This window comes from Mirounga angustirostris, unplaced genomic scaffold, assembly GCF_029215605.1.
Source record: "Mirounga angustirostris isolate CCGP_5_RB_7025 unplaced genomic scaffold, mMirAng1.0.hap1 SCAF_4, whole genome shotgun sequence".
Classification (NCBI taxonomy): Eukaryota; Metazoa; Chordata; class Mammalia; order Carnivora; family Phocidae; genus Mirounga; species Mirounga angustirostris.
Window position 1 is genome coordinate 44,012,064 of NW_026991712.1, and position 23,912 is coordinate 44,035,975.

General features: G+C 38.1%; 1 protein-coding gene across 1 annotated transcript in view; it reads right to left on the reverse strand.

Annotated features, from left to right (window-relative positions):
* The window catches only part of SLC26A7 (solute carrier family 26 member 7), a 167,166-nt gene that overhangs the window by 37,207 nt on the left and 106,047 nt on the right, over positions 1 to 23,912 (reverse strand). The window contains exons 5-8 of the mRNA XM_045896251.2: positions 21,122 to 21,286; positions 8,257 to 8,409; positions 4,290 to 4,372; positions 2,001 to 2,148 (exon numbers count right to left, since the gene is read on the reverse strand). Of these exons, the coding sequence (XP_045752207.1) occupies positions 2,001 to 2,148; positions 4,290 to 4,372; positions 8,257 to 8,409; positions 21,122 to 21,286 (549 nt within the window). The remainder of the gene's footprint in view (positions 1 to 2,000; positions 2,149 to 4,289; positions 4,373 to 8,256; positions 8,410 to 21,121; positions 21,287 to 23,912) is intronic.

A 23,912-nucleotide genomic window follows, 5' to 3' on the forward strand; every position in this document is an offset into this window, starting at 1 on the left:
TAAGAGAATATACTACTTAATCACAATCAACTTTTGGAGACCACAGGGACATCCTGTCAAAGGATGAGGCTCGTTTGTATTCAATTTCTATGCTCCCCATTTGTTGTGACTTAACCATTATTTAAAAAAAAAAAAAAATAGCTAACTTTTATTGAGTGCTTACAACAAGCCAGAAACTGTTCTAAGCATTTAATGCTCATAACCACCTTCTACGGAAATACTCCCACCACTCCACCAATGACCTCCACAATGCTAAATCCAGTGGTTATCTCTTACCTACCTGACCTAAAAGTGGACTCTGAGATAGTTGCTCACTTCCTCCTCCTTAAAGGTTCCTTCTAGGTCCTCCTAGGACCTCACACCCTCCTGTTTTCCTCCTACCTCCCTGGCCACCACTTCTCCGTTTTCTTTATGGTTCTTTCTCATCTAACCAATCACAAATATTGGACCACTTCTCTCTGTGATCTTAGCTACCCAAATACACATTGACAACTCTCAAATTTACATCTCTAGCCTGGGCCACTCTTCTGTACTTCAGACTCATACGGCCAACCTGCTACTTAGCATCTCCATGTGGATGGCTGACAGGTATCCCAAACTTAACCAAAACGGGTTATTGCTCTCTACCATCCCCAACCGGGTCCTCCCACATTCTTCCCCACCTCAAGTTCCAGTTGCTTAGACCAAAAGCATTAGAGATATTTTTTACTCCTTCCCCTTTTCCCAGAGGGTATCCGCATCCAATCCAGAATCCATCTACTTCTCATCTCTTGTACTGTTATATCCGGGTCCAAGTCATCAAATGTCACCTGGATTATTGCAAAAGCCTCCTGATGTTTTCCTGCGTCTGCTGTTGCCAGTAAACAAAACAGGCAAACATCCCTGCCCTCAGAGAGCTAGCACTCTAGTGAGAAAATGCTGACACTAAACAAGATTAATATGAAAAGCAAAGCAGAGAAGGGAGTGGAAAAATCTGCGTTTAGGATTTTAGTTTACCAAGAAAGGCCTCCCTGAGAAGGGAACATTTGAATAAAAGAGGCATGCAGATATCTGAGAGAACAGAGTTCTTGGCAAAGAGGGCATCAAGTACAAATGTCCTGAGTCAGAAACATGATTAGTGGGGCCAAGGTAAAGCAAGGCAGTAAGTGTGGCAAAGACAGAGTGTAAAGGGATATGAGATCACAGAGGACAGGGATGGTGGCAGGTCGTGTAGGGCCTGTAAGCTTTGGAAAAGAGGCATTTTATCTGCACATGATGGGAAGCCACTGGGAGGGTTTGAGATGAGGAACGACATGATGTGTCGTATACCATTGCATCCCTTGTTCCTAGACCAGTGTCTGGGACATGGTAGAGCTCAATACACGTCTGTTAAATGAATAAATCTGTGGGTTTTTTTGTTTTGTTTTGTTTTTTCACAGATAACAAAACGGGGCACAGAACCAATTAAGGGCACATAGTGTCAGAGTGAGATTTAGACACAGGTAATAGGCCGTTCATAACCACTATTCCACATCTACCTCTGCAGAACTGTGCAGACATGTAGGGCCACAGGATTGAAATAAGAAACTAGCAGAAGTCAATTCAGAAATATAATCAGTAAAATTTTCATTCTTTGGTATTCTTAGAATAAACCCTTGCACCCTTTAGTTTTTTACTAACACAAATAAGTAATACTAGTGTTATTTTTACTTTGAAATCCATGATTTTTAAAAGTCAGCATGCAATGATAAATATATGTAGATTCTATCCTAAAGTCAGAAAGGACTTCAAGATGTCCCTCTCCCTATGGAAAAAAAAAAAAAAATGTATATTATAAACCAACCCATGAAGGCCAGATTTTCAGCTTTCTATGAATGATTTAGAGATTTTTGTTTTGTTCTACCCATTCTTGCTATACACTTAGGAAAGTTATATTTCTCATAAGTTCAACATTCTCAGGGTCTGGTAGTACGGAGTACCATGACACAACAGCCGTGGAGGGGGGCTGAGGCGTACTCCACCTGGTTGTCATCAACTGAATATTTGTATTTTTTGGCAGATCCTTGAGCCAGAGCCAGGGAGGCCACATAGCCGACGAGTGCCACTCCAAAAGCTTCAGTGATTACTGCAGAGAGGACATTCATCGGGGGAGCTCTAGGTGGAGGGATTCTATGGAAAGAAAGACCATACTGAAGTCATCAATTTTCATGTAATTTCTGTAGCAACTTGCACTGAGTTCAACTGTGGTAATGACTACGAAGTTTACACAGAAAAAGTGAAACACTCATGTGAAAACCAGGCAGCCTTGCAGTTAGAAGTGCTTTGTTTTCAATATTATTTAGCAGAAAGGCAAAATCACAATGATCGCCACAGAGACGGGCTCCATGCGTCCATCGGCATTTACGCCCAGGTTACGCTACAGAACTCTGACTCGACAAAAATTTCCTGTATCAGAACAAAAGCAAATCTCGAGTGTTCTTTCATTCAAACCTTTCCAAATACGTATTTGGCAGGCATTAAAAACTGTACTTCCTGCGCTGAGTACTACAGTGTTGTATGCAAACAATGGTTTACTGTGAGCTACAATTCTTGAGCTAATCCCTAAATGGGCCATTGAGTTCATAATCTTAATTATGTTTTTAACTCAATCCTTTCACAGTACACTTAACTATGCATCACATATGTTAAGAAAAATGTCTGTAAAGGCTCCATCTACCCTCTATTGCAAAATACAGTTCCCCAGTTTTAAAGAAGTGTTTAAAATACTTCTTTCAACTAATACCCAGCCATTGTCTCCTTGTCTTTTGAAAACCACTTGAGCCAAGGGACCTTGTTTATTTATCCCTGATGATGCTTTGGAGGACTTACTTCTCCTCCAAAAACAAACAAACAAAAAATCCCTCTGGGGAAAAAGTAGAAGAAAAAGGGAAGATAAATCATGTTGACTTAATATCAGCAAGAAAGTGGAATGTTCAGCCCTCTCAATTAGCTGTTTCATTTAATCGTCCACACAACCCCACCCTGAGTACCACTCGTGCACTCTACGGTGGAGAGAACATTTTAAGAAAGTTTAGGTAAGGCATCTAAATCACAAAGTGAGTGGTAGAGCTGGGGTTCACTGTCTCTTTTCAATGCCACACTCTTTCTATAATTCCTTCAGAGAATGGGTCTGGAAAGGTCACTCAAAATAAAGGAGAATTAAGGCAGGTGGGGGAGAGGCATGATTTATTTTATCCACTTACTAAAGTTTACACCCAAGAGAAATTGATTTGTAACATTACAGGCCCTAAAATATCTTAATATGATATACAAGAATGCTGCCATTTCAAAGTATAAGAACTTTTGTTTCATAAAAATTGAGCTTGCCTAATTATTAATAACAATAAGTTGACCTAGTCAATAAATTGACTTCTGAAGGTGGAAAAGTAGAGAACCCTAAAGAAAACCCAAGTTGATTTAAATAATAACCATTAGCCTACATCTACATAAAGGTTAAAGGTTAAAGACAGATTTTTTTAATTATCTAATTTATTTAATTATCTTTTCAACCTCTACTGTTCCTCCATTTTAATGTAATTAGAAACCAAAATTTGGGACTGGAAGATAAAAATATAGAGGAAACAACTGTAACTTTGCCCCACATTCATAAATACCAGTATATATACAGCCCATTAGGAGGGAATAACCCTATGGACACCCCTCTCTTCCCTAAGATGTCTTTGTGTTCCTTCAGGCTATATTTGCCTCAATGTTTTGCCCTTTTAGGGTGAACACTTCTTGTTAACCTTCCTCTTAGGGTCCAGAGGACGGCTTTGAGAAAACCATACCCTCTGCTCTACTTCTACCCTCTCTCACCATTATACACCACCCAGGCCTATGGGGTAGCTATTTCAGATGATGCTTGTGTGCTTTTAGTACGTTTTAAGTGAAATAAAAATAGTCATAAGAATACATGAATGGAATAGGGAACAATAAATCTCAGAGCATGACTATAATTTGAAAATTCAATGCCCTCCTTTTTTTCCCAAATAATATCTTTGTAAATAATTTCCAAATCTTTTACCTGAAGCAATGCTGTATAAAATAGTTGTCAGCTTCCCTACTAATAGGTAAACAGTTTAAGAAGTTACTCTTTCTCCATAGGTGTATTGTTTGTTTCTATCATTTTCAAATAGAAATTAATTAGAATTTGTCCTATAGAGGGCATTTGAAAGAAATTAAATCCATAGCCACCTACTCCAAGACCTTTCCTCCATCAAAAACAAACAAACAAACAAACACAAAAGAAAGAAAGAAAAAGACTACATTACCCTTCTGGAATATGACCAACTACTTCTAATCCATATGTGATTTCCATATTGGTACAATAACAAGCAAATGATGCAGCAATAATCTGTGTGGTTCCATTTGAAAAAAGAAAAAGAAAATTATTACTGGCCTCTCAAACACCTTGAAACTATTTCTAAAAGTAAACATTGTTTATGCGTCCCATGATTGTCAAGAGTAATGTAGCAGTTGCACAGACTTTTAAAAATTAAGAAAATCTTAAGAATCAAAAAAATGCCTCTGAAATTTGAGCACACTTGCTTTACAGTCTCAAAAATAAAATGGCCTCCCAATAATATGGTTTTTCTAATATCCTTCCCAAACTGTCAATCCAATTGTGACTGATTTTGAAGGGGCACAGAATAGAATATAGGAGTGTATGTGTGTGTGTACAGATATTACAACCAACCTAAATACTTGTCTCCTGGAACATGAAGGAATGCTTTATAACACAGCACGACTTCCCTCTATGATGCCAACTTTTCAAGAGTTTGAGATGTTGCATTAATATACCTATATAGGTTAGTAACCAATGATGATTTACAGTCTCCTTGTAATTTTGAATTTTGAGCTTTTACTATTTCTTGAAGTAAAATACACTAGTTAATAATATGCTGGACTCACTGTTTTTAAAATTACCTCCATGGAGTCTCAGGTTCCCTATGCTCTATATGACCTATGATAGGCAAGTTCAGGTGTTCTCTGCCTGTATACATCATCACCTTTAAAATGTATGTTCAGAACCCGGTTCAGTCTCTGTTATTCTAGCCATGCCACCCCCATGTTTTCTATCCATTTTCACATTCTCTTTTCATTCTTCTTGTAATTTTAGTAGGTACTGGAAATTTCACATGGTTACGGTATCAGTTTGGTATTAGCTTGTAACTACTTATATACTATACTTTTTTTGTTAAAAAGAGACATACCAATTATCTATTTAAAGTACAAATTTACCGGGCGCCTGGGTGGCTCAGTTGGTTGGGCGACTGCCTTCGGCTCAGGTCATGATCCTGGAATCCCTGGATCGAGTCCCGCATCGGGCTCCCTGCTCGGCAGGGAGTCTGCTTCTCCCTCTGACCCTCCCCCCTCTCATGTGCTCTCTCTCACTCTCTCTCTCAAATAAATAAATAAAATCTTTAAAAAAATAAATAAATAAAGTACAAATTTACCATACACATGACAGAAAAAAAAGGTATAACAAAATCACATTAGCAAATTAAGACATATTTAGCAATTAATGCCCAATAATATTATTTTGTAGGGATTTTTCCTATCTGTGTATTTCTGTTCTCTGTAATGATATTTAACTGAATTTACAGAGGGCTTTAAAACATCAAATAGACTTAAAAAGCAAAACAGCCTTGAGGATTTTTTTAAAAGGCAACAAAACTGCACAGGTTATATTGTTAAACTTAATAAATATTGTGATATAATAGTGTTATCTGATGAAGAATAAGTAGTTAAAAGTTCAGGTTATTAGAATCAGAAGCATTAACATATTCAAAAATTCCTCAGATGATTAATAAATTTTAATTGTTAATAATTTCCATGAAATATTTATATCAGGTCAGAAAATACTGTGAGCTGTAAAAGAAAATATGCCATAGCCACAAAATATTGGTTCCTTATTGAAAATGGAAGAATATGCGATGTTCAATACCTATAGTCAATATTAAAATTAACTAATTTAAGCCACTGATTGGCTTTCAGACAATGTCTTATTTCCTCACTATATCTCTTTGCCAAAATTAAACTTCCTTTATCAGCTGAATCATTGGTGCCTCTTCAATATTATTTTAATATTACATATGTGTATAAGGCCAGCACTGACCTTAGACTTGGGCAACAGGGGATCCCAGTCCAGGCAGGCCCAGTGCTTTAGGCAGTTCTAATCTGGTCCTCCTCTAACTGTAGTGCTCCCCATAAAATGAGAGCTTTGTAAGGGTGAGGGGATGTGCACAACTCACCGGTACTCATCTTTCTGGACCACACTTTGGATACTCAGGAATCTACAGTTTCCTGCTCCAATGGCCCCAAGCCTGTTCCCCCCAGGTTCATCCTCCCAGTGTGACCCATGAAGAGGTCTGGGGACAGTTTTGGTGATGAAAGAGTAAGGATGTGTTTGGAGCTTGGATACTGGGGCAGGAATAGCCACACATATACATACGAATCCCCTTGTAGGTGAGACAGAGCTGGAGTAGGAAGAGAAAGGTCAGGCCAAGGAGTGGGCTCTCCCCATGCTGCCTCATTCTGGCAGAACTCAAACAATGGAGAATTCTCTATTCTGACCTTTCAAGGTAATCACTAAGGTTTTTTAGTCAATATAGGAAAACAGAACCTGTTTTTTGTTTGTTTGTTTTTTGGGTTTCTTTGGAGAGAGAGCGCACGCAAGCGGGGTGGGGAAGGAGGAGCAGGGGGAGAGGGAGAGAGAGAATCTTAGGTAGGCTCCATGTCCAACATGGAGTCCTACATGGGGCTCAAACTCACAACGCTGGGATCATGACCCGAGCTGAAATCAGGAGTCAGATGCTTAACCAACTGAACTACCTAGGCACCCCAGAACATGTTTTATTTAACACTTTGATCTATAACTTTTAAGTATTGGGGCCTGCATTAGTATTTTTACCTTAGATCTTGCAAATATTAGGGGCAACCTTGTATAAGAATTACCTCTCCTTTTTTTTATAAGGATAAAGGATAATTCTTACTACTTTTACACTGAATAAGTAACTTTTTTATTACTAGCTCAAGGGCCTTGTTACCTACGATTATTTTCAGTTTTTGGTTTCATGCAACTTATATAATAAAGCTTCCCAAGATAATAATAAGATTTCTTAATACCTATAGGATTTTGGAATAAAATGGTATGTTTCACAGTTGTTGCTGTGAGAACTACTAATAATCACAGTACCCTCCACTTTTATGGCTTATTTGAAATACACACAAACACACATATGTTATATAGATCACATATGTTACATGGATCTCCATAAATTATCAGGAGTATAGAATCATACAAGGTCTAGCTATGGAGAGAGGCCATCCATCTGAGTTCTACAGAACTCACAGTCCTCAGAGATAGTTTCCAATGTGCTAGGCTTATCTATTTATGTAAACCTACACCATTTCAGCAATATGAATGAATATTTCAAGAGGTGAAATTATTTAGATACCACTTGTTCTGTACATGTGTAACCCAAAGACCATTAAAAAACTAAAGCCAATTAATGATTAAGTTAGTAGACTGTGGTTGTGTTAACATTACATTTTCAACTTAGTGCTTTGTTTAATTAAGAGTTCCCATTAGAGGCTCTTAAAATTTCAAAATGTGTTTTTTAATGCATAATCCATAAACCTTAAACCATAAACCTTAACGCAAAGTATAATTCATTGTTTTGCCAGGTATAGCAACAAAAAATATCTTAGAGAACCAGCCCTGGCCAGTGAAAATCATGAGTATCCTTTCAACAAAGCAAAATTAGGTCAGTAAAAAAAAAAAAAAAGTGTTAATAACTCTACCAATCATTAATGGACATTTGTCAACTGATAATATTTCTGTGTATATCATTACAGATGCCACATCAATAGAATGTGATGTCCCTTTTTATTGCTTTGGAAAGAATCATTCCAGAAATCTTTTGAGTCTCACCCTCAGAAATGTCTCCCAATTTAAAATCTTAAGCTATATGTTCTATTATTTATGTTAAAAAATTACAAGCGTATGAGAAATGCTGTGTAAATTGAAAACACGTGTGCCTCCTTTTTAAAGTTATTTACTCAAAATGTTTCCTGTTCTTACATTAATGTATAGCCATGCAAAATTAGCCCTCCTTTAATGAGAGACAGGAATAGCTGTGGGTTACTGCAGACAATATAGTGCACCTTAGCAGGTTACCCCAACAACTGGCAAGCACTGTAAGGCAGAATGCTAAATGTTGATTTCATACTTACCAAAACTAAATCGACAGGAAGAACAACTTTAATTTTGCTTTTAAACTGTTCATTCAGCTCTTTAACCAGAACGAGCACCACGATGCTCAGCAAGGATAACAGCAGTGCTTCCAGTCGGACAAACTTGATGTTTTCAAAGACATAGGTGTAGATCTACAGTGATGAGGAAACATACAAACAAAACTCAGAGTTATCCACAACAGACCAACACTGAAATCTGGCTCCAAATGAACTCAGCGATATTTCACACAAATATGTTAAGGGGTGGGGTGTGGAAAGGTGGGGCCTAAAGGGTGGTCAGTGCTGATGCAGAGCAAGCTATAATTCACTTGCATGTACAAAATTGCTTTGTCCATGACTCTTCCACTAAACTGTGTTCACTCCTTCCTATATAAGGACACTGCTAGAGAGGATGATTCTTCCGGGTCCTTCGATGGGCAGGGATGCTGAAACTCATTACCTACATGAAGATTCATTCATACTCCAGGATCAAACATGCACAGGCACTTTAAATATCTATGGATGCATCTGGAAAGTTAAGAGCTCTGAATAAGGAGATATTTGCATTTAACTGTATCTTCCAAATTTTCTCTTGCGAAGATACATCACTTGTATAATTTCAAAGGTTTTAAATAGGCCTTAAATGCTTATCTTCAACATGTCCCTTAACTCCTCCTTCTGTTGGATCATGCTGACTCTGGTTTTTAAAAGCTCATTTCTATTTGTCCACAAGGGATTCTTCAAGTCATTTCAGGTGATAAAAACTAGCTTTTACTCTAGTTCACAGGCTATTCTCACAGCAACCCAACTAGTTGGCATTCTTTAGCCTCTCTTTTTACTATCTCAACTATAAGGTGACCACAGCTAAAAATAATGGATCGAAATATTACATACACAATGGACCAAAAGAGCTCACATAGACTATGTTCTTTAGCATCTCCTAAAATTCTGCTCAGTAGGTTTCCTAATCAAAGGACTTAACCGTCTGGTCCAGAGATCTGGTCCAGAGATGGTGTAAGGAGGTACATCATGCTATCTGAACCTGGATTCTAGATGTTAAACGTTATCATTAACACTGTAATGTGTTAAATAAACTCAGTTAAAATGGAGCCTCACTGGGTGAAAGGGACCAGAGTATAATGTAGGTAATCCAGAATCCCTTTTGTCCACACAGTTTAAAAACAAAACAACAAAAACCAAAGCAAAACAAACAAAAAAAAAACAAACCAAAAAAACCCACTACTTGTGTATCAGATACAATAAGGAATAATTAGGGATCAGAATAGCTTTACCTGTTATCTTTTTCACAGTATTCTATTTTATCCTACACTACCTGGAAAGAAAATTAAGTCCTACAATATCATAGTTATCTGAGGCGCAGACAGTATTTTTTCCTGTGTCTCTATGTTGTGGATGATAATTGTTCACAGGATTCCTACAGCAAGCGAAGGAGCAAGTTCTGTTTCTCATAGTCACCCCTTATTCAAAGCCAGGGACTAAAATCCAAAATGCTACTCAGTGAAATATATTCTATAGGGGGTAGGGTTAGAGGAATCTCAAGATAATTCTGTCCAAATACATAGCTTTCTGATGATTTAAGGACAAAAATGAGAATATCATTCAGATGATTTGTCAAGAAAAAACACAAGCATCCAAATGTTTTAAAGCATTTAGAGGATTATTCCTTCTGTTTTATCCATGGTATTAAAAGTATGCCATGAGACTGCCTATATAGAAAGGGGGGGGGGGACTATGCTCAACTGCCAAGCCATACCAAATTTGCTGTAATGTGCATTTTGTGAACATGTGTTTGCAGTAATAAAAATGACCACCCCAGAATGAAAGGAATGAGAAAAGCCCCTCAGGGTTTTTATCGTCTGTCTGGGTTAAACAACAACTTGTAGAGCAAAGCACGTCTCACAAGATGCTCCAGAAGAGCGTGGGTGTGGGCAAAGGCTTGTCACAACCAGCATGAAGAACACAATAGAAAAGCAGGCTGATGAGGAGTGTCATCCTAATGACTGGCATGTGGTCCCACATAGAGAAGTCACAGCGAAAGTCAGCTTGTAGGCCCTGAGTGGCATATGGAAACAGAGAGAGGAACAGGGATAGGGATACAAACACACATATGCACACATACAAACACATATTTACATATCCTCATTTAATACAGGTCTAGGCATCGTAAGCACACATTAAAATTTACCATTTCTTGGGGTGCCTGAGTGGCTCAGTCAGTTAAGCGACCGCCTTCAGCTCAGGTCATGATCCTGGAGTCCCAGGATTGAGCTCCATGTCGAGCTCCCTGCTCAGTGAGGAGCCTGCTTCTCCCCTCCCCCCTTGCTCGTGCTTTCTCTCTCTCTCTCAAATAAATAAAATCTAAAAATAAATAAATAAATAAATAAATAAATAAATAAATAAATAAAATTTCTCATTTCTCATATAAATCCAGTTATCTGAGAATGCTATCACGCACTAAGCTTCAGTGGGTAAAAATCCCTACTGAAGAGCATCTTTCACTTCTCAGACCTCAGAAGAGCAGAGGCAATTTATATGTGTATGGATAAATAAATAAGTTGTTTCATCAGAACTGATTAAACAGTCAGTTTAATAAAATAGAAGTTTAGTTCATTTTGAAACTATAATACTAGTTCTTTAAACTGACCATTTACTATAATGACATTAAATGAAAAATATTGATAATGTTTAAACAAATCCATTTTGAGATATTTCAAAGAATAAAAGTAGCCTATTCATAATACATATGTTGTTTCATACTGCTTTCTTTACAGAGGAGACTTTTCTGAAGCACTTATAGACATTTGCACACCCACACACAAATTTTTTTTAAAGATTTTATTTATTTATTTATTTATTTATTTATTTATTTATTTATTTGAGAGAGAGAAAACGAGAGCATGAGAGAACACAAAAAGGGGGAGAAGTAGGAGAGGGAGAAGCAGACTTCCCACTGAGCAGGGAGCCTGATGTGGGGCTGGATCTCAGGAGCCCAAGATCATGACCTGAGCCCAATGCAGCCGCTTAACTGACTGAACCACCCAGGTGCCCCAACAAATTTATTTATATAATGTGTTCTCATCTGAGTTGGCCATTCTTGTTTGTTTGTTTGTTTGTTTCTTTAACTGATGGATTCTCAACTTCTAGAATAATGTCTGGCAGATGGACACTCAATAAATACTGCTGAATGAATAAATACTTTGGCCTAATGTAGTAAAAATAATAATAAATCTGTAAATAGGAGACTTTAACTTGAATAAGCAGAATGATGAAGAGAGGGAGGACCCAGACTCTTCTTTTCTCATTATCAATATTTGAGCTATATCACATTAAGGGGATTTGTAGTTATCATCTATTAATTCACTCAACATGTTTATTGAGGTTTTATTATATGCAAGGTCTTGAGCTAAATATTAAAGCTTCTATTGCAGTAAATTTCAAATGATCGATTTTTTATATCTTCTATCTGATCCAAATAATCAGATTTTTAATAACTCCACTTTTATAAGAATGAAGCAAAAACCAAAGCTAAAAAAACTCATATTCAGTCTTTAATTAAGGAAAAAAATAAATAAGCAAAGGAGGTCGTACCCTTTCAATAGATTCTGGGGTCATACCCATTCAATAGTTTCTCATTATGTAACTGAAAAAGCTAAATTATGTCCATTTTGTTAAACTTCATAAGGCAGAGAGAAAGATCTTAAATGTTTAGAAATATTAATAAGTATTAAAAATGAATGGATTTTCTGCCCAATACTCAATCAACCAGAAATTTCCATCAGCCAAGTATCCTTTTCACTAGCATTCTGCATGCTTTAGGTTTTGCTATCATGAAATCTCCATGATAGAAAAAAATAGTTTTAATATTTTAACTACATAATGCTATCATTGACAATTCTTCAGTAACAATGATGAGTATATTTCTGAACTATCTATAAAGGGACCCCGTGAAATATGCTAACATATATTTTATGCCAAAAAGAACATATAAACCCTTTAGTATTATTTTATCATTCCTGTGCTATTTTTGTATTAGGAATCTGTCATAAATCACTTTATGCTTCGCTAGAGAAACAACAGAGTGATGGTACAATCAGCAAACCTTAATAAAGCTGTCAGCATGCTACTTTATGGTAGGTATAAAGTACTAATCTGTAATCCGTGAGTCTTGATTCCCAATATATGATTTTGAGTCTGTCGTCAACCACAAAACCAGGAATATCTCTAGAAAAAAAACTGTAACATTCATAAATGCTTGCTACCATGTGGCATCATCTGTGCACAGACATATGTTTCAAATCCAACAACAGCACTTACAAGAGACAGAAGAGGAGGAGACGTGAAGACAGAGCAGAAGGGGCTTTGGGGTAACAGAGGCAGAGTCTGGTTGATGTAGCCACAAGCCAAGGAATGCCTGAAGCCACCAGAAGCTGAAAGTCAAGGAAGGATTCCCCTAGAACCTCCAGAGAGATCGTAGCCCTGCTAATACCTTGATTTTTGGACTTCTGGAGTCCAGAAATGTGAGAATAAAGTTCTCTGTGTTAAGTCACCAAGTTTCTGGTAATTTGTAACAGTAGCCACAGGGCACTAACATAGTTACCAAGTCAAATGCTTCTCATTGTTGAGACAACTCAAAGAGGGTGTTATGGACTCAGTGGGTTCCCCTAAAATTCATATGCTGAGACCCTAACGCCCAGTACCTCCTAAGGTGACTATATTTGGAGAGAGGGCCTTCAAAGAGGTAATTAAATTAAAATGAGGCCATTAGAGTGGGCTCTAATCCAATCTGACTGGTGCCCTTATAAAAAGAGGAGATGAGGACATACAGAGAGACACTGGGGATGTGTATGCCCAGAGGGAAGACCATGTGAAGAGGCCAGAGGGTGGCCATCCGCAAGCCAAGGAGAGAAGCCAAAGAGGAAGCCACCGCGCTGGCACCTGGATGATGTCCAGCCTCCAGAACTGTGAGAAGATCCAGTTCTGCTGTTGGATCCATCTAGCCTGTGGCCGTTTATTACAGCAGTCCTACCAAACGAACACAGAGGGTAGAGGCAACTCAGACCTTTACCTTTGGGATTTCATATATACCTACGAAACTCCCCCCCTCTTCAAGTTAACTAAGAGAGAAGTCTTTAAAACACAAAGTGAAACTCGGGGCGCCTGGGTGGCTCAGTCGTTAAGCGTCTGCCTTCGGCTCAGGTCATGATCCCGGGGTCCTGGGATCAAGCCCCACCTCGGGCTCCCTGCTCAGCGGGAAGTCTGCTTCTCCCTCTCCCACTCCCCCTGCTTGGGTTCCTTCTCTAGCTGTCTCTCTCTCTGTCAAATAAATAAATAAAATCTTAAAAAAAAAAAAAAAAAAACACTAAGTAAAACTAAACAGAAAGCTTTTAGTAACCGTCACTAAATGATTAGCACCATTAAGAGAGAAGCAAGCTGATGTAAGCATCTATCCCAGATAAATAGGCCTGATGGACAGCTGTGGCAGGGATCTTGACAAAAGTGCCTAACGAAAGCAATATTTAGAAGACAGTTGTCAGAGCCCAAAAGGCCTCAGAAATCAAGCAGTTGAACACACTCATTCTATTAATGTAGAAATCTAGGCTCCCAAGACTAGTGACTTATCTTAGGTGACTTGGCTTGTGAGTGACAGAGTCAGGACTGTGACGCAGGTTCCCCGAACCCTAGACCAACCTATTCACCATTTTACCAACGCCTCCCCCACTATTCTCTTATTTTAGTCCAGCAAGCAACTGTTCCAAACTTCCCTGGTGCTTCCTGTTTGCCTCGGAATATTGGGGTGGGGGAGGAGGAGACACCAACCCTTTGAAGGTGAGACCACCTTGGAGCATGCAGTCTTTGATTTGTCTTTGATTCTGTTAGTGGTGGGATTTGGTGGCACCTAGCTGCTTCTCGGGCAAACCAACTCTTCTCACACCTGGCCTTGCATCTTCAACATCAGTAGCAGAATCATGCAAGGAGCCTTCTAACTTGATTCTAAAAGCTGTGAGTACAGGGACCGTGACTGTTTTTCTTAACATACTCATATTTGATGAAAGTCTCCTTGCATCCATACAGTACATTCACCTTAACCCCTTCTTCCCACCCTGAACAGAGGGGAATTTTCATATTTTCACTACCACATGCAGAATGGGGAGGGCAGCTTGTGGTAGAAAGAACAGGACAGCCTATTTCAGTATCACCATTCTCTAGACGAGCAGGGGGACTAACATTTCTAGGCACTAGGCTATCTTATGTGCAGTGACTAATTTCCCAGTTAATACAAGATGAGTATTATCATTTCTCCTTTGCTCTATCCCATTACCCACCTTCAATTACATGACCTGGCTTCCTTCATTAACATTATCTGGGATGATTTTGTTCACCAATCTGTCTCCTCCTGCCCTATTTCATGCCTTCCTCAGTATTTCAATAAAAATCCATGGGAACAGGGATATTATTTCTCAACCATATCCTCAGTGCCAAAGAGGCAGTCAGTTACTATTTGCTGAGGAAATCTATTCTAGTGGTTCTTAAATCAAGGATGCATGCATACTAATCTCTTCCCCTCCATGTGTAGTTCCTAAAATCTCCCCAGATTAGTCTGTTGAAGATTTCTGGTTTTGAAGCCTCACACTTAGTCCAACTCTCCCACCTGGCAGGTGGGGAGACAAGTCTACTCTCAGCCCTGGCAGCTTTCACATCCTTGAGGCCTTTAAACATGAGCTACAGTTGCCCAGACACACCCTCTCCCTGCCTCAGCTCACTTTCAACTTCATTATATTTGAATCCCATCTCTAAGCAGAAATAGATTCTGCTTGGAGATCCCTAAAGCCATATCCAATCCCTCCAAAATTGAGGTTGGTACTAGTTCTCTCCCTTCTTAAGAATTTGATGTCTCCTATAAACTTTGCCTACATATCATTGTATCATTAAACATTTTAGGATCAGTATTGTTAAATCAAACTCCTCAAATCCCTCTACTTCCTAAAGTAGCGCAAACAGAAAAGCAAGAGAAATATATGAAGCTGAAAGCTTAACCCTAGGCTGTGTTTTCATGAATACAAACAAAACCTCCAGAGGTAGAAAAAAAATACATTCTTTTTTTTTTTTTTTACTTAATAATATGCTAACTTCTGATCAACAAGTGCTTCTCACATTGGGAATAAATCCATTCACTATTGCTTTAAGGGATAAATTAAGTCTGCAACCAAAATGTGAACTAGGGGACGTATGGTGTGTTAGACATTAGAAACAACACAGCACACAAAACTCACAACTCATACAACGAAGTGCACCACGGCCTCAGTGGCGTCTGGCCATCCCTTGTTTAGAAGACAAAGTTTAATATGAATTATTGAACAGGGATTTTGTAGTGCTACATTTTTCAGTGAATTGTGGGGGATAGGGAGAGCTCAACCCAAGATGTTTGAGTTGCAAAAATAACTGCTCTCCGATTTAAAATTTTAAAGTAACCTTTGTTACAAATTTCCATATAATTGTTCCGTAACCAAATTAAACCTGCCGCATTCTCTATCCCCAGCATCATTGATTGAACCAAGCTGAGATGAACATTCCTTTCCTCTCCCCTTCAATTTATTCTGTCCATTTTTCAGGGTATATTGAACATCCTTGCAATTCACAATAGACATGTAACAATAACTGCAGAGAAAACAGGCTTTCATAAACCACCAAAGCGTGTTCTTGATTCAGAATTCCCAGAGGGCCTAGATCTTCAAAGTAGATTTATTCTCCACATATAAACCTCATTTGTACATATTTAATTGTGATCTCATTCTCTATTTAAAAAAATGTTTCATTGGCTCTGATTTCCTTCTGACGTTTCTATCCCATTTTATTAACATTCTTGGTCTCTGCTTTGCAGCCTTCATGGATATCCAAACTAGAAAAGTACTTTCGTATACTTCAGGGATGGGGGTGGGAATGAAACTCTTTTTCAGTCCTGAAACTCCTCAGATTTAAGGAAAGAAATAAAAACGTCCAAGAAGGGTAATTGAATGTATTGCCCAGCTTGCCTTGTGCTCTTGGGTTTAATGTACAGAATTGTACATAATTATTTAGAACAGCACTCATATAAAGCCATGCCAATGAAACTAACTCTGACAAATTTATCATATGTTGCTACAGGCTGAGGCACTGGCGCCATCTCAAAGAAACCCACATGTGCTAATAGCAACTAGGAATTTTTGTAATTTTTATTGTGCCTTTTGGGGAAACATCCTTTCTAATAAAAGATACATCATCATTTCTCAATTTTTAAAAAAATATTCTAGAGAAGAGTTAAACCTTTCCCTCTTATCTGTGTGGGGAACCAACTACTAGTCAAATACTTGAATCTTAAGAATGAGAGGAATCAAACAGTGTCACTGGTGAGCCAGAGTCCCAAGACAGAATGTTATTGTTTCTGCTTAGTGTGAAATGTATTCCAGCACTGTTTATAATTAGTTAAGTGAGTTTTAAAGTATTGGGGTAGTGAGCTGAATAGATGGAAATATTTTTAAATAAAAAATAAACTAAAAAACATAGCATTTCTTGAATTCTGATGACTAAGCCTTATTATAAGCAGCAGATATAGTTATTTTTTTTTAAGTTTTATAAATTTTGAAGTCATCTTTCTAAGTTGCAAAAAGAAGTATAATTTTGTTTTACTGTTTAGCTTTGGTTATCTGATTGAGTCCTCTATAGATTACAGGAAAAGCATCTATTACTATTTTATTGTTAATAGATAAAAGTATCTCTTATATAAAAAGCACTTTAAAAAATCTTGAATTTGTTATATCCAAATATGCATTACTAGTACAAAGATAATGGCTTCTATTTAATGAACACTTATTATGTTCCAGACATTTCACTTAGGGAATGACTCCCAATAGGTATAATTATCACCAATTTATGAAACAGGCAACCAGAAGTCAAAGATACTTGGTGATTTGGTCAAGGCCAGAGTTATGATCTGAATCTGGGCTTCTAAGATTCTCAAGTTCTTTCTCCTCTTTCTCGCCTCTTTCTAAGGAAAAGAAAAGATCAATTAGTGTCTACCTGATTGTATGGGCCCTAAATAAAATCACCAGAGCTAAAAGTCAACTCAGAGAAAAAAACTGATTTTTACCCAATAAGTAACTAAAAAAGAATGTGCAATACTTCAAAGGCCTTAAAGAAATGGCCATAAGTTAAAATTCATTAGAGGTATATGAATTTAGAGATAAAACTTGTAGAACAAAGGGGAAGTAAAACATGATGCATGAAGGGATTTAGGAAGGTTAAATAAAAAGATGAATTTGGCCTAATTCTATCCACTTTTCTTGGGAATTGAGGAGCATCATAAGGGTGTTACCAGGGATCTCTCTGCATATGAAGACCATAGAAATTCTGAGAGGGGTTTCAAAAGACCAGTGGCTGAAAGCTTTAGTAGGCTTTAACGTTTATGGGAGACCCCTCATCTGGTGAAGCTCCTTAACAGTTTTCAGCCAGAAGAGAAGAAGTGGCCCAACTCTCTGATCTTAGGTGGCACTGAGGGCACGTGATCCACACGCCAGATGTAGAAAGAGGAGAAGCATTAGGGCACATCTACTTCTTAAGACCTATCAGAGGTCTATAATCTGACAGGGCAGAACCTGCCATCACCTGTATTTGATTCAAACTGCTCTCTAAAAATGTTCTGCTGAGGCAAGAATACCCACCATCCCAGGGCAACGAAAGGGATGGAGATTTTAGATATTCAAACTAGAGAATTAGATTCTCTTAGTAGCACAGAATCAGGCATCCCCCAGGTAGAAGACACTGAAGAAACCATCCCAGTGGCAGAAAGGAGAGACCCCAACCTCCAGTGACCTCAGAAAAGGATAAAGGCAGAAGGCTGTGTTTTCTCTCCCAGCTGATAGTAAGGATCACTACTATCAAAATTAATCAATAGACATTTTGATTGGCCAGACTTGAATTCTTTTAGGAAAAATAAGTGTTCCCCCTGAGAAAATTAGGAGTGATCACTGGCTCATTGTGCAAGAGTCTCAACTCTAGATATTAATTTATGTTCCAAAGATAATCAGCTACATATTCTTTATCTCCCATCAGCTTGAGCAGCTTTCAAAAAGGATAGAACAGTTGTGATACCTCAGAGGTAGGAAGCATAGTGAAAAAGTGAAAAATCCCCAAATGTGTTAATTTGCTCTCCTCTGGCTTCTCTGGCCTGATGACCAAGGCCTCCATTTTGTCCTCTGTTCTATACCTCAGTGCTGAGCTCAGCTCTGCTCCCGCACACCCCACCCAAATGATCCAGGGGCAACTTCACATTTACATTATCATCATCAGGTTCTTCAGCCTAACTATACCAAAGCTCACTTTGCAAATGTCCCAGTGCAACCTATGCATGATGCAAAATTTATTTCTTAATCTAAAGCTCAGATCACCACAATTTTTTACATTAAAATATCTGCATTCATTTTGAAACCCTGGCAAAGAATCAAAGCACCATTCCAACTAAGCCGCCTGAATAGTGCAAGTCTCTGTGACATTGAAAACCAAGAGCAACTTTCTTCATTTTCCATCAGCACAAAGCATAGCAATTTCCACCAACTGAATACTGTGAATTTAAAGCCAGCCATCTATAAATATTTTAAAATCTGATCCTGTTTCATTGTGAGAACTTAACCCTTGGCCCCCAAAAGCCACACAGTATTTGACAGACAAGGTAAAGATTAAGTAGCTTGCAGTTTTCCTCACAAGAAAACAAAATGGAAAAAAAATCATACACCAAGCACTTTAACATAGCATTTTATGCACCGTGCCACGAGAGAAACCAGCTGAAAGGCTAAATGTCATTCCCCTATCAGGCTACCCTCTTTCTTTTAACAGAACTAGAAAAAGGAGGGATGATTATTTGTGTGTGAATATGACTGAAGAGGCTAATTTGTAACCTGCTCCTTACACTTCACATGCACATATGAGCACACCATTCAAGGAGGTCAAGACAGAATCCAGTGCTGATTTGGTTCTCTGGTGTAGACCTGGTGACACCAAAAGTCTTAACAGGACCAGTCACCTGACAGCTACTTTGGTCTGCTTTTGTTTGATCTGGGGCTTGGAATTATGTTGCTGCCTCCAGGCTCAGTCCCAGGGTTCTTGTTCTAGTTTTAAGCTCTCTTATAATGAATGAATCATTGAGCAGGATATTACCTAAATAACAAAAATTCAGAACCAGCTTCCAGTTCCATGTTGTCAATTGCTATCTTTGTTGACTGCTTTACCAGTTACTCAGAGAAACACATATGTAAGCAGATAGATAATACTACTTCTCACATACCAAAATGACAAATTTTAAAAATAATTAGAGTTGACAATGATACGGTGAGCATGCAATATTAATTAGCACAACTTTTCAGATTGAAATTTGGCAAAAATCTTATGCCCTTTTGATCCGGTAATTCCATTACTAGGAATTTATCCTAATGAAATAATTAGTGTTGCAGATAATAACATACAAAGAAGAAAGATCCTCATGAAGTTGTGTATAATAGTGAAACACTGCAAACCACCTCAACATCAGGCATTAGATAAAGAAATTATTGTACTTCTATGTTAAGCTAATATTCAGCCTTTAAAATCAAGAAAATTGAGGGTAGCAGTACTCTCATTATAAAACATTAATGTTATTTAGTATGCAGCATTATATTGCGGGAGCTCAGAATGTGCCACCCCAAAATATGCCTCTTTGACATAAGAATTATCCTCGGTTTATTATTTTGAGAAACAACAGACACAAGGAAGCTCTGAAAACAGCATATAAGTGACCCTTTTGTAAGAGAAATTTACATTCGTAAAGGAAGTCTCCACTTGTGTCTCCCGCTCTGTACCAAGAAGGAAAGGATGACTCTAAATAAAAAAGACTCTGATCAATGAAGAAGGAGCAACTTAAATCTGCATAGCAAACCTTATCCTTGTTTACAGCACTTTTCCCCGTCACCTTCCCAAAACCTGGCTCCCCACACTTTCCTCCTTTGTATAGGTGAAGATGGTCTTTACGCCCAAATTCCAGACACCTCTTTCGAGTTACTCGTATCTCTGAGATTCTCGCTTGTATATACGATATACATGTTAATAAACTTGTTGGTTTTCTCTTGTTAATCTGTTTTTTGTTAGAGGGTCCACAGCTCAGAATCTAGAAGAGTAGAATGAAAATATTTCTTTTCCTTCTCTACTACATAAAACTAAGTAAAATGAAGTAGGGTTGCCCTCCAGTTTATTAACAAGACATTCATTTTCTTATAAAGCTCCACAGGATGTGACTTCCTGAGCAGTCAGAGATTTTAGGTCCGCTTCAAAAAAAACCAAAAACAATGGAGTATTATTAGGGTAATATTTTGAAACTGGTCATAGGTTCCTCCCTCAGGTTCAAGTGACTTTTAATAACTGATTGTCGACTATCGGGGCTCCAATTTTGCCCAGGCCTTGTGATTTGAGCCAAACCGGAGTTCACTATACTGAATGAATGTGGTAGAGTGTACTGTAGTTAAATTGGGCCCCAATCCCAGTAGATGGCTTCCATTAGAAGTTGGCAACCTATCTGGCTCTCAAGAAAATTCCAGTTATTTTTTTCTAATCATGACCCCAAATTATATCATACTCAATTTTTATCAAGAATTGCTTCCAAAATTAGTAGCTAGAACTCATTAAGCTAACTTCGTATCTTAAATTACATTCAAAGTATCCCAAAAGGTCGTATTGAAACCCACGTTCCCTTCGTACCGAAAAATCTCAGTATTCGACTTCACCGAATTCTACTTTGCAAAACACACTCCCAAAATACACGAACAAAGACATATGCAAAGCTCACGTAAAAGAATCCAAGTGGTCCAGATATATATGGCATTTTCATTCCCAGGAGATACTTGACTTGTGAAGTCATGACGTGGGTGGCCGCCCCGGTTGTCATTGCACTGATTACGGGCTCCGTAAGCAGGAATGTGGCCCTGCCCAGCTGCAGCGCAAACATGGCCACCTAAGAGGACAAAGGAGAATGACATTTCCCAGGGTTCCTAGAGGAATTAACGTCTGACACATTTTCATTTCCATTCCACACAGACCTAAAGAACTGACGCAAGATGAGATTCTTAAGTCTTATATATTCAATATCTTGAGTTTTCGTGAAAACATAACTAGGTTCCAAGACTTTCCAAATGTTCTTGGGTACAGTGTAAGTGCTCCAGTGAAAAGGAACACATTTTTCCCCCCTGAAAATTGACTTCTTTTTTTCTCTTTTCCTAATCACGTGAGTCACAAAAAGGGGAAGTATGCTCAAATCAGTTCATATATGGGGTTCTATGGAGAAAAGTAAAGTTGCATAATTATATTTTAATTTTAAAAAAACTCAGAAGGACATGATTCACTACTCCACACCCAGTAGGCTTAAAACCTCAAAAGCCACTTCTTGAGTTTCTCCCGGGTTCTGAGAAATGGAAACCCTTTTGTGACTAGAAACTGTCAAGTAGCTCTAAATGGTCAATACTAATAAGAACATATGAGGACTTATTTGTATGTGGAGAAGAGCAAAGGACAGAGATAGATTAAAGGGATATGAATTCAGAAACCCAGGAATCAGTCGAAAACTCATTTTCCTTAAAGAGTCCCTTGTTACTCATAGCATCGTGCTCCATGGCAAAACCATGTCATGACCAGACAAAATGATCAAGTCTGAGTAGAAGCTATGCATTGAGTTCTGCTGGGCAAAAGATGACCAGAAGAATCAAAACTCTCCTCTCTCACTATTAACACAGCAGTGGTTAGTGTCCTTCCTTTGCTGGAGAGAGAGCTTTCAGAAGATGGCCCACCCTTTCCCTAAATACAACTGTATAAACTCAGAGAAACTGCAAAGCATAAAATTCAGTGTTTTGAAAGTAACATTAAATTACATTCATGAGTATCCCCACACTGGAAAAGGGACACAAAGTGGGTCATGTTGATAGGGCCTCTCAATGTGTTAATTATAATATTTAGGTCAGGTCTTAAAATTCCTGCTGGAAAATAAGATTAATTATTAAAAATCAGAGGAAAGAATAGCAATGAGATCTCATTCTATGAAGAGTTCACAGTGATGAGAAAGGGAAGTATAAAGTGCTATCTGATAACCCTAGAGCATAAATTGCAAAATATATCACTGCTTAGGCCCTTTGACCAAAAGCGATCATGCTCTGAACTTGCACCAGAGTCGAGTTTCCTGGACTCAAATCTGAAAACCTGAGTCCCAATCTGGCTCCTAGTCTGACATCCTAGCTGTGTGACTATAGAAAATCTACTGAAATTTTCTGAGCCTCCTTATCATCTATAAATCGTCACAGTGAAGTCTATGCTGTCTTGTAGAATCATTATAAAATGAATATGAAATAATATAAGAAAGGGCTTCAAAACTTGCAAAATGTGCAACATATGTGATGCACCAGGAACATCATGAGGTGCCATGCATGTTTCCCCAGTATGAAAAACCAGCCACACTTTTGAGAATGTACAAGGGGCCACACCACCTTTTCCATCTCTGGAAAACTTGAGAGAATTTATCAGTGCAGAAAGAAATGTATCCAAATTGCTTGCAGTTTAGCAGCCAGCCCCCTTTTATTCAATATGCAATTAAAAAATAATATGGATCGCCAACGCAGAAATCAGGCAGTCTGTTTCTGCCAACATAGGAGGCCAGAGCAGCAGCTTCTGCTACTAACATTTTCTTTTCAGAAACTGTGTGTTTGTCAAAGTAGAATTGACCTGAGGGAAATATGCAATCAATGGTATAGGTACAAATGGAACACACTGATCTTCTTGGCAACTCTTGATCCATAGTCTGTTGATTTTCATCCTGAAAACCCCATCAGTTAAGAAAAACATTGAACCAATTTTCCCCAAGTGTCTATCTACTAGTAAGTAAATTCCAACTTATGATATTAACTCTTACAGGCCCTAAGGATAAAGTTAGCATATTATTGGGGTAAGATGAACACCAGAGAGAAAGATTTCCAATTCAACTAAATGCAGTTTACAAGCAATCCAAATTTTGGAAATTGTGAAACCTGTTTGCACATATGGAATTTTATGCATACGTGGAATGTTGGAAAGTTCTTATCTGGATGCCAAGAAATCTTACCTTCATTTATTTTGAGAAGCAAACTCTTTTGGGAGCCCTTGTATAAACCATCACTGTTTTACCTTCTGCTTATTATTTGTTTCCTAAATTCTAGCACCTTTTTAGAGGAGTTAATGATTTTTCATGGCTGAGAAACAAAGGTCACTTTACCTGAAGTCATTCACCAACCATTTCCAGCTAACACTGGCTGTTAGCAGCAGCTTCTTAGTCATTTCCACAACCTGAATGTTACGAATGGAAGGGCCCAGGAAAGTACAAGATAGAGTTCAGCCTTTTCACATATTGCAAATACATACACCTGCGTTACAACAGAAATCAGAAAAGATGGAGTACCCTCCTTTCAAACTTAGCCGAAGACCTAAAGTGTTTTTGTAATAGTCTACTTGTACACATTTTTATGCTTAAAAAAAATCTTCCCAGCAAGAGATAAATCCCTAAAATGGAGAATTCTTGACTCCAAAAGGTCAACTAGCCCCTTAAGAGCTCATTTCTGATA